Raw genomic sequence first — 9,224 nt, 5'->3', positions numbered from 1 at the left:
TTAAGCTCAGGCCCAACCAAAAGGCTGCTGCAGGCCAAAGTGTATTTTTGGATCAGGCCATAGGAAAGCAAGGGCTGCTCTAGCCAAGAAGTGCTCCTTTCATAGTCAGGCTCGATGCCCCAAACTAGCAGCTATCTTTGCACTGAGGCAGTTTACTCAATTTTTTTTTTAATTCTTTCAAGGAGTTAAGACTGGGGAAGGGCAAGGAGAAAAATAAGTGCTTTAGATTGCACAGAAGATTGTCCTACTAAAGGGGGCACTTGGATGGGAAGTGATCACAGCTACAAGTCAAGCAGACGCTCCTCACATGTTTCCACAGGCCATTTAGTAGCACCTCCAAACACATCCACATTGTTATCGACCCAGGGGATGATGTTGCCAGGCATGTTGATGGAGCAGTTGGCAATATTCATGATGTCTTCAGCTTTTAAGACCCTGTCCCATATATTGAACTGGCTCATCTCCCCAACAAAGGCTTGAGTTGCATCAAATCTTCCTCCTACTGTGTCCTTTAGGCACACAAGAGTTAGGATTAGATGAAAAGGTTATTTTGGCAATTTCCTCTTCAAACTTGAAGTCCCTCCCCACGCAGCCCCACTGCTAGAAAGAGGTGCAGAGTTAGATCACAGAGATGAACGAATTCAGGTTTCTACAAGGGCAACACTGAACAAGGCATTCTATGGAACAGTAACAAGCTCCAGCCTGAACTGTGTCAAAACAGCTGAAGGCAAGCAGTGGTGACTGCAAAACACCACAAAAAGGCTGCACATAACCAACCTTGCCCTCGAGCAGCAGAGCAGGAAGGCAGCTTTAAATTTTGAGGCTAATTTAAGAGCCACTTTGCAAGCTTAGCACAGGACAACTCCTGCAAGAACTGCAGAGATGTGTAAGGTTACCCTGAAAGCTTTATGGCTATAGATTAAACCATAACAGCAGCCCTTGCCCAATTGTCTGCAGGGCCTGGGAGAATTGATCTTTGGGTCTAAATACACAGGTTTTGTCTGGTTGTAACAAATGAGTGATTTAAACTGCCACTGCATAAGCCTAGAAGTGTTTGCTTGCTCCATTCACTACCCAAGGACAGAAATCACTCACTTTTGGTGATCACACTGACATGGAACTGAGAGCACAGGATGGAACCAAGCACAGTGCAGGCAAATGGCACAACAGAGATAAAGGAAACCTGCCAGACACTCAGCAGTGAGCTGCAGCATCTGCTCTGCAGAGTGTATTAGGGTACTGAACTGTCATTTATGTCACAGATAAGTATCCACTAAAATCAATATCAAGACAAAACTAATTTTTCACTGCTTCACCGTGAACCTGGGAATCCTGAAGAAAGACTATTTCCTACTACTTGGTCGAATATTTACATTTTGTAGTAAAAGTATAATATAAGTAGAGAAATAAAGTGAAGCCAAGAGCCACACAGTTCACAGGCAATTGCTTGTGAGATGCTAACTAGAAAGGCAAGTTTCAAAATCCTTTGGGGTTTTTTTTCAATATTCTAAAAGGACTTAACAACAACAGGAATATTCTGAATATTTAATAAGTGAAACAAATATACCAATGTGTGATTGCATTAAGTATTTGTTGCCTTGTTTCAGTCTTCCTGATACTGTGTATACAACAGGACCAAGTGTTCAACAGAGAAATTCTCACAGCTCTTGTTTGTTTGGGGAGTTTTGATTTTGTTTTTCTTTAAACCCTGGAACACTCTGTCATTCACTCACCTGTTCCTGACCCAGGATCAAGACACCTCCAGGTTTAATTGGGTGCCAAGGAGCAAGATTCTCCCCAGTGCCAAGCTTCTCTCCATCCTGAAAAGCTTCCCACATTCCATCTCTGGTTGTCCATGTTATGCAGATATGATGCCATTTCCCATCACTAATGAAGAGAGGGAGCTGGGCAACCTACAAAAAACAGAATAATGCATGTGGCAACCCAAATCTAGCAGTTCAAGCCCAACATGTAAAGAGGGACAGTATCTACTCTGTCCTCAAAAGCAAAAACTTTAGAGGCAGGAGTTAGTCCACATCCTACTCTGTAGGATTCCACAGAACCACAAAATTATTTAGGTTGGAAAATCCCTCTAAGATCACCAAGTGCAACCATTAACCCAGCACTGCCAAGGCCATCACTAACCCATGTCCCCAAGTGCCACAGCTACACCTCTTTTAAATACCTGCAGGGATGGTGACTCCACCACTGCCTTGGGCAGCCTGTTCCAGTGCTTGACAACCCTCTCAGTGAAGAAATTTCTCCTCATATCCAATTAAAACTTCCCTTGGCATAACTTGTGGCCATTTCCTGTTTTCCTGTTGCCTGTTACTTGGGAGAAGAGACCAACCCCCATCCTGCATATTAATCTGTGGCATTTGTTGTTTAAATCTCAGTGTTGAGTCATAACTTTCCACCCAGTGCTCACATTAAGCTCCTCTTAAAATCTGGGGCTTGCCAGCACCATTTGTAGTAACAACTTTGACTAATGGATTTGTCTGCTACCAGGAAAACTTGTGGGAACAGTTCCATAGGCCTCACAATAAGGAGAAATCATGCTCCTTTAGGAATTTGATCTGAAAGCTTACTCAGGTCAACATCAAGACATAATTGCAGTGGGCTATGGAGCAGCTGTGATGTGGAAGAAAAAAAACCCTCAGAGAATACTGAGACTACAGACATAATACTGAAGAGGAAAAAAGTTATTGCTAAAGATAAGCAGACTCAAGTTTGCTTCTCCCCCACAAACCATTAAAAATAATTGGTTATTGATCTGGGAGGATGATAGGACTGTTAGAAGTCCATAATCAGCCACATGACAAACCACCTGAGTTGTGCAGGTAAACACCTCATCCCTCAGAGCAGTGAGTTACCAGGAGACCTAACTGAAGGTGGGGAGAAAGGAAGCATTTAAATACTGCTTTAATGACAAGTTTCAATGGGTCTTGTTTTCTTCAAGTTTCTTTCTGAAGCTTGTCAGAAACCATCAATGGTATGAAGTAGTTGTATCTAAAGTCAGAAAAATCGTGTTTAAATTGATGTTCAATCACCAAGTATAACAAAACCAGACCATTATGTGGAGAGCCTTTTGCTCTCTGTCTTCTGCAAAATCATTCAACATTTGTAACTTCTACAATTGGAAAAACAAACACCGCAGCTGGCTTAGATCTCACAGGTCTTGCAGTAGTGTGGCTTCAACTATTGCTTGTGTTTCATACAACAAAAAAAACCCAAGAAGCCAAGACCTGCTTGTAACTTCAGATAACACCTAAGTGTGTGCACATCTCATGTCAAGCTGCTGTGTCTCAACACACCAATATCTGTACCATTTAACTTCTGTTTCAAGTGCTTTGTTCATAAAAGCAATTTGTAATCAGCAAGTGGAAAACAGACAAGCAGACAGTACCACCTCAAAGGCTGCTCTCAGAGGGAAGGAAGGAGTCAGTGCAAAGGTGCCAAAGAGTGAGGCCTTGTTCTGGTTATGCTGACAACAAAGGGTTCATCAAGTCTCACCTTATCATTAATCAGCAGTTCAATTGGATTATTCCCCCATTCTATGAGGACAATTTCATTGGCTTGCCCGGGAACAGCATAAGAGAATGGAGTGCCAATTCCAGGAGAAGCACTTGACCTCAGCCACAAGCACACAGTAAAAGCATAGAGCTCTGGCAGAGTCTTCTTGATCTTCCCATACAGGTAGTTTGTGCGAAGAGGAAGGGAGACTTTGAATTCATCAGGTGACTTAAATGCACTGTTACCTGCAATTACATGGAGCAATAAAAACCTTTAACATTAAGCAAAACAATGTATTGGTAATTCAGGCTTTTCAATTGATACTGAGAATCTTTGGCTTTAATCACTTTAGAGAGGTACAGGAAAAAAAAGTATATTGAAGTAGTATTTAATGAATGTTGATTTTGCTGCACATAAAAATACAAATAGATTTTATCCCCATTGTGATAATTATTTCGTTTATTTCTGCTCATTTAGAGCAAAAGAATAGATGGCAGAACATCTTCATTGCCTAGTTCATGGCTGGTGGCCTGCCTATTTCAAACAATTCAAACTGGTTTAAAAGAAGTGATATAACCCAGTGAGATATTCTGAGACATGCTTACAAAACTGAGAACCCTTAAGACCAAAACTTTCTGAAGATGCAATATTCTGTATCCTACACTTGATATAGATGCTTATAAATAATTTTCTAGAATTAAGTATTAAGAAATAAATCCCACATCATGCCACAAAATACAACCCACAGTTCTGTAGTAATGTCACCCTCAACTTTTTAGCAGCCTGTTCTTCTGAGTCTCACTCATTTCCTTTGCTACATTCCTGAAACAAATTTAATTCCCTTGCCAAATTCACACTTCAGTCCAAACGAAAAGCTGTTGCCACAAAAGGTTGCCACAACTCTCATATGTATTTTTTAAACCACTGGCATTCTCTCAGTTCCCATTCTCAGACGCAACTGAAGTGTTTTGGCTGCATTTTTCACAGAACGAGGGGGTGGGAGAAGAAAAAGCTTCTCTTTCTCTTGAATCTGTCTTGAGGAACTTAGAGAACTGAAATGTTCTCAATTCTAAGCAAATAAAAAAAGCAGGGTCTTAGGGTGATGTAGAACAACCTCCATTAGGCTGCTACAACCAACCTCGCACAGAAAACCAGAAACATATCCCATTAAAAGAGCAATTATTTTTGAGCTAGATGGGAAAAAATATTGCATTTTAAATAAAAGCACAATAGAAATACTACTTTCAAATGAGGTCAGATCATATACAGTCTGTATTTAACACACAAAAAAAGATAAGTTCTTAGATCACTATTACCCTGACTTTGATTTGACAGATGAACCAGAACAGCTAAGCTGTACAGTAATAGAGAGCAAATTGCACAACTAAAAGAAAGACTTTATCTTGGTTCCTGTCCCAAATTCTCCACTTCCCTGGAGACTTAAGACAGCCCTTACTCCCCACACAAAAAAATAAAGGTGGGAACAGGTTATTTTTAGCCTAACTGAATTACACATTCTCGTTCTCCCACTACTCTCTCCTTCTGATATGAGTCACATCTTTCAGAGACAAGGACTATCTATACTTGACACATAAGACATTAACAGGCCACTAATTCTCCATAGCTTTAGTTGCAGGTTAGGCTTTATCTTGGCTCTCAGGAAATACTAAAAGCCAGTAGAAGATCATCTTCCTCCTTCCCTTTTCCCCTCCTTCACACTTTTTAGATGAAAGAAGAATAGATACAGTATTACAGAAATGGGTCCTTTAGGCTGCATTTCTAAACTCATGAGATATGCATGTTTGTACCATTTGGAAGGCATGTCCATTAAGCTGCTTCTAAGCAGAAAGTTATTCACCTTGAGTTATTCACTCATTTAAGGATTGGGCAGTGATATTTACTGCCACTCTAGCCCTACACGGTCCACCCTGTACCTGTATACAGTCAATGCAGAAAGAGTTCTGTGCTTTAGGTCACTTCCACAAACATTTGTAATTCAAATAAACAGACTCTACTCAAGCAGAGAGATCTCAGTAATAATTAAGTCAAGAATCAGAATGAATGACTAGGATTACGAGAGTGTCCCCCAGTGGACCATGTGTAATCTACTGTAAACTCTGAAGGCTGTAAGCTTGGAGTAGGGCACAATTCAAGTATCTGCAGTTATCCAAAGTCATAACCAGCAACAAAAGGAAAGGTCACCATCAATACTTCCAAAGCATCAGGAAACAAAGCTGATATAAAATGCCATTCATGACATCAAAGGTAGTTGTGCTACTTAAATTTAGCCCATATGACTCTCAGTCCAAATAAAGGCAGTCCTACTCAGATGTGTGCTTGACATTATGTAGCTATTTACACCCATGCCATACTTATTCCTATCTCCACTTGCCTCCTTATAGATCTTTCCATCCCACAAACACTAGGAGTTTCATCCTAGCCACCCACACACGACAAATTAAGAGACAGGAAACCAAAGCCAGGCAACTGCCTGTCAAGCAAGAAGCCTGTGATTAAAGAAAAAGGAGAATCCAAGTATTTGCACTGTCACCTACTATTTAGTCCAGTACCTTAATGTCTTCCCCTCAAGGCCCAAATTTAGTCTACTGCACTGGAAGGAAGGAGTAAGCAAAATTAATCAGCATGGGGAAGCACTTAGATTCTGAGCAATTACCTTTCTCCAATTCAGACACTCTTTCCAGCAATGCATTCAAGGCTGTCTCTGTCTTCTGCCGGTGGGCTGAGGTCTCATTGTGAAGCAGAGACTTCTCATCCTCCAACTCAGCCACTTTGCTCAGGAGTTGGCGCTCCAGGTCCCCGAGCCTCCGCTGAAGCATCTCCCGCAGGTCACTGGGCAGGGCTGCATAGGACACGTTGGCTCGGAGCTGGTGCTTTAGGGGACAGCAGAAAAAAGAAAAAAAAACCTGTCACTTCTGAAACAGAAACTGTGAAAGGCAGTTATGCTCCTGATTCAAAGGAGGGAAGTAAGATCATGGAGCTCTCCAGCAAGTACAGAAGAGGTACTGCTTTTTAGCACTTGTCATGCTCAGTGCTTTTATCAGCACTCTAGCTAAACAGCTCCTGAAACAAAAGGGCACTTTTGTTAGAGGCTTCCAGCACTTTATATGAAGGAGTTTTCATACATTTAAGTTCAATAAAATCAATGTGGGGAGCAGGTCTGATGCACTCCTATTAATATGTATACATGTGGCACATAAGTCAATTTTTGCTTTACTTAGTGGCAAGTAAACAGAAAAACTATCACTTCATTTCAGATTAAAAATTAAGCTACTTTGAAACCAGATTTACCAAAGTCAGGTGCTCTTTAGATCAACTGTGAGTATTAACCAGTGAAAGTATTCTTATTCGAACTGGGAAAAAAAATGGTACCTCACACTCTCAAAGAAAACTGGTACCTTTAAAGATACTAACAAAACGTTTCCATCTACCATGTTATTCTGGTGGAGTTTCTCTTCTACAGCCCTAAAAAGAATGCTTCAGGAAGACAGCAGTAGTAATAAAAGGATGTAATACTAACAGCTCATTCAAAACTGCACTTGCAAAGCAGCGCTGACAGAACAGCTTTTCAGAAGTTACTCGCCATCCTCACATCAGCACTGACTGAAGGACAGCAGGACGACACATGTGAGGCTTTCAGGGTGTGAAAAGCAAAACAAAATCAGCGTGAATCCTGTGAGAAACCTCTCTACAAAACCTTTCCATGAACAGCACTCAAAACATGGGCACTGTCCAAAGGCTCATGGAAATCACTTATCGGTGGGCTTGGACCAAATCCCCTTTCTGTTCAGAGGCGCACAGAATCGAGCTCTTTTTATTCTATGTCAGCTCTAAGCACATCATCTTATCTGCACCATCTGCCCAACACAATCTCCTCATTACCACTGGTCTGTTCAGCACCATATGCCGAGGTCTTACTGCCCAAGACGTCAGCTTTGTACCTCAAACCACATGAAGTCACATCCCCAGAAAGAGAGATTTACACATTATTAATACAGAAACTAAGCTGGTGACAAGCAGGGAAACCATAATCTTCCCCCACGCAGTGGGAGAACGCATTCAAGAGCAACCCCTGAGGGTTTTTACCATTAAAGAGAGAAGATAAATAACCAAAAGAACATGACAAGCCAACCGAGCCGCTCGCCCCCGGGGCTGGGCCAGTTTGGATCTGTCTCCATAAGGATCCCGAAGTGCCCGCTAGACGTGAAGCGGCTCCGCTGCCCGGCCCTACCTCCAGGCTCTCCAGCCGGTCCTTCAGGGTCTGCATGGTGCGGCTCAGCTGGTCGATGACCTGCGCCGGGTCCCGCGGCAGGTCGCCCATCGTGTCCTTGCCCTTGCCCACCTCGTTCTTCCACGCCCCCGCGGCGGACTTGCCGTCGGCGCCCTCGCAGCGGCTCAGCTTCCCGGTGAGCTCCCGGATGGCCTCCCGCTGGCTGCCGATGGTCTCCTTCTGCTGCAGGACGGTCTCCCGCAGCTGCAGCACCGTGGCTTTGAGCTCCTCCTCGGGGGGCAGCGCGCCGCCCTGCATGGGCACGGGGGGCAGCGGGCAGCCCGCGCCGGCGGCGTCCAGCGGCACCGAGGTGCACACGAAGCGGCTGCCCGGCGGGCTCTCCTGCTCCCCGGCCGACGACCCCCGCCCGCCAGCAGCTACGGCGAGCAGGAGCCCGGCGGCCACGAGCAGCATCCCGGTTGGCGAGCGCAGCGCCCGCTCGGCGGGGCGGCCGGGGCCGAGCCGCGGTGCCTGGAGCGGGTCCCGCCGCCCCGTCCCGTCCGACCCGTCCCGTCCGGTTCCCCTCACAGCGCTCCCGCGCCCGCCGCCGGCCGCGGCTTTTATGGGCAGCGAGCGCGCGGGGGGCGGGGCCCGGTTCGCACCGCGTGCGCTGGTTGGCTGCGGGCGGCGCTGACGTCAGGCGGGGCGGGGCCGGGAGCGCTCCGGGACCGGCCCGGGCCGAGCCCCGCGAGCCGCGGCGGGGCCGCCCTGGGGCCGGCCTGACCCTCTCGGGTGCCTGCTGACACCCCGTGTCCCTTGTCCTCGCACCACCCTCCGCGGTGAAGAGCCCGGCCCCGTCCACCTCGATGGTCTCTGCCGACCCCGCTCCTGCTTGTCAGTGTCTTTGTGGTACTGAGCGGGTCAGAACTGGACCCGGCACCTCGGGGTGATCCAGGCTATGCCGAGCGAAGGGATTATCCCGTCCCCTCCACTCGCTGCCTACACTGCTGCTAATGCAGCCTGGGATACGGCCGGCCTGGGCCAGCTCTTGGAGCTAAAAGATAGTGCCGTCAGAAAAACGAGAACGGTTCAAGATGTGCATCAGTATTCATCAGTGTTATGATGGAGGGGAAAGGAACAGGGACATCGGACTCATCAGAGTGTGATAATTCTATGCTTGGACCACAAGACCATTGTTGTTTAGGTATACTGTTTGTGGCATCCAATATTTTTAATGCTGATCTCTTTATTTACTTGAGTTACTTGAAATTTATAGTCCGTGAAGGCTTTTATGTTTTCCGAGTGACATACAAACACCAAACAGTTCTTGCAAACTTCTTGTGGATATGTAATAAAAACTGTTACCTCACTGGAAAAATAGAGAGACAATTTCCTTATGCATCAGCAGAGGCTGCTCTTAGGACTCCCAAATCTTTGAGCAGAACTTTGGATTTTTAGAAAGCTTACATGTATGGAGATGAAA

At 45.2% G+C, this 9,224-nt stretch overlaps 1 protein-coding gene across 1 annotated transcript; it reads right to left on the bottom strand.

Annotated features, from left to right (window-relative positions):
- Positions 1-223: 223 nt before the first annotated feature.
- NPTX2 (neuronal pentraxin 2) lies at positions 224-8,280 on the bottom strand. Its single transcript, XM_082292450.1, has 5 exons — positions 7,763-8,280; positions 6,188-6,404; positions 3,514-3,758; positions 1,734-1,913; positions 224-509 (listed from the first exon to the last, which is right to left on the bottom strand). The coding sequence occupies exons 1-5, from the start codon at positions 8,213-8,215 to the stop codon at positions 282-284; spliced, it is 1,323 nt and encodes a 440-aa protein (XP_082148576.1). The 5' UTR covers positions 8,216-8,280; the 3' UTR covers positions 224-281.
- Positions 8,281-9,224: the final 944 nt, after the last annotated feature.

Source organism: Coloeus monedula (genome assembly GCF_965178545.1).
Source record: "Coloeus monedula genome assembly, chromosome: 16".
Taxonomy (NCBI): domain Eukaryota; kingdom Metazoa; phylum Chordata; class Aves; order Passeriformes; family Corvidae; genus Coloeus; species Coloeus monedula.
This window is presented reverse-complemented; position numbering and strand designations above follow the sequence as displayed.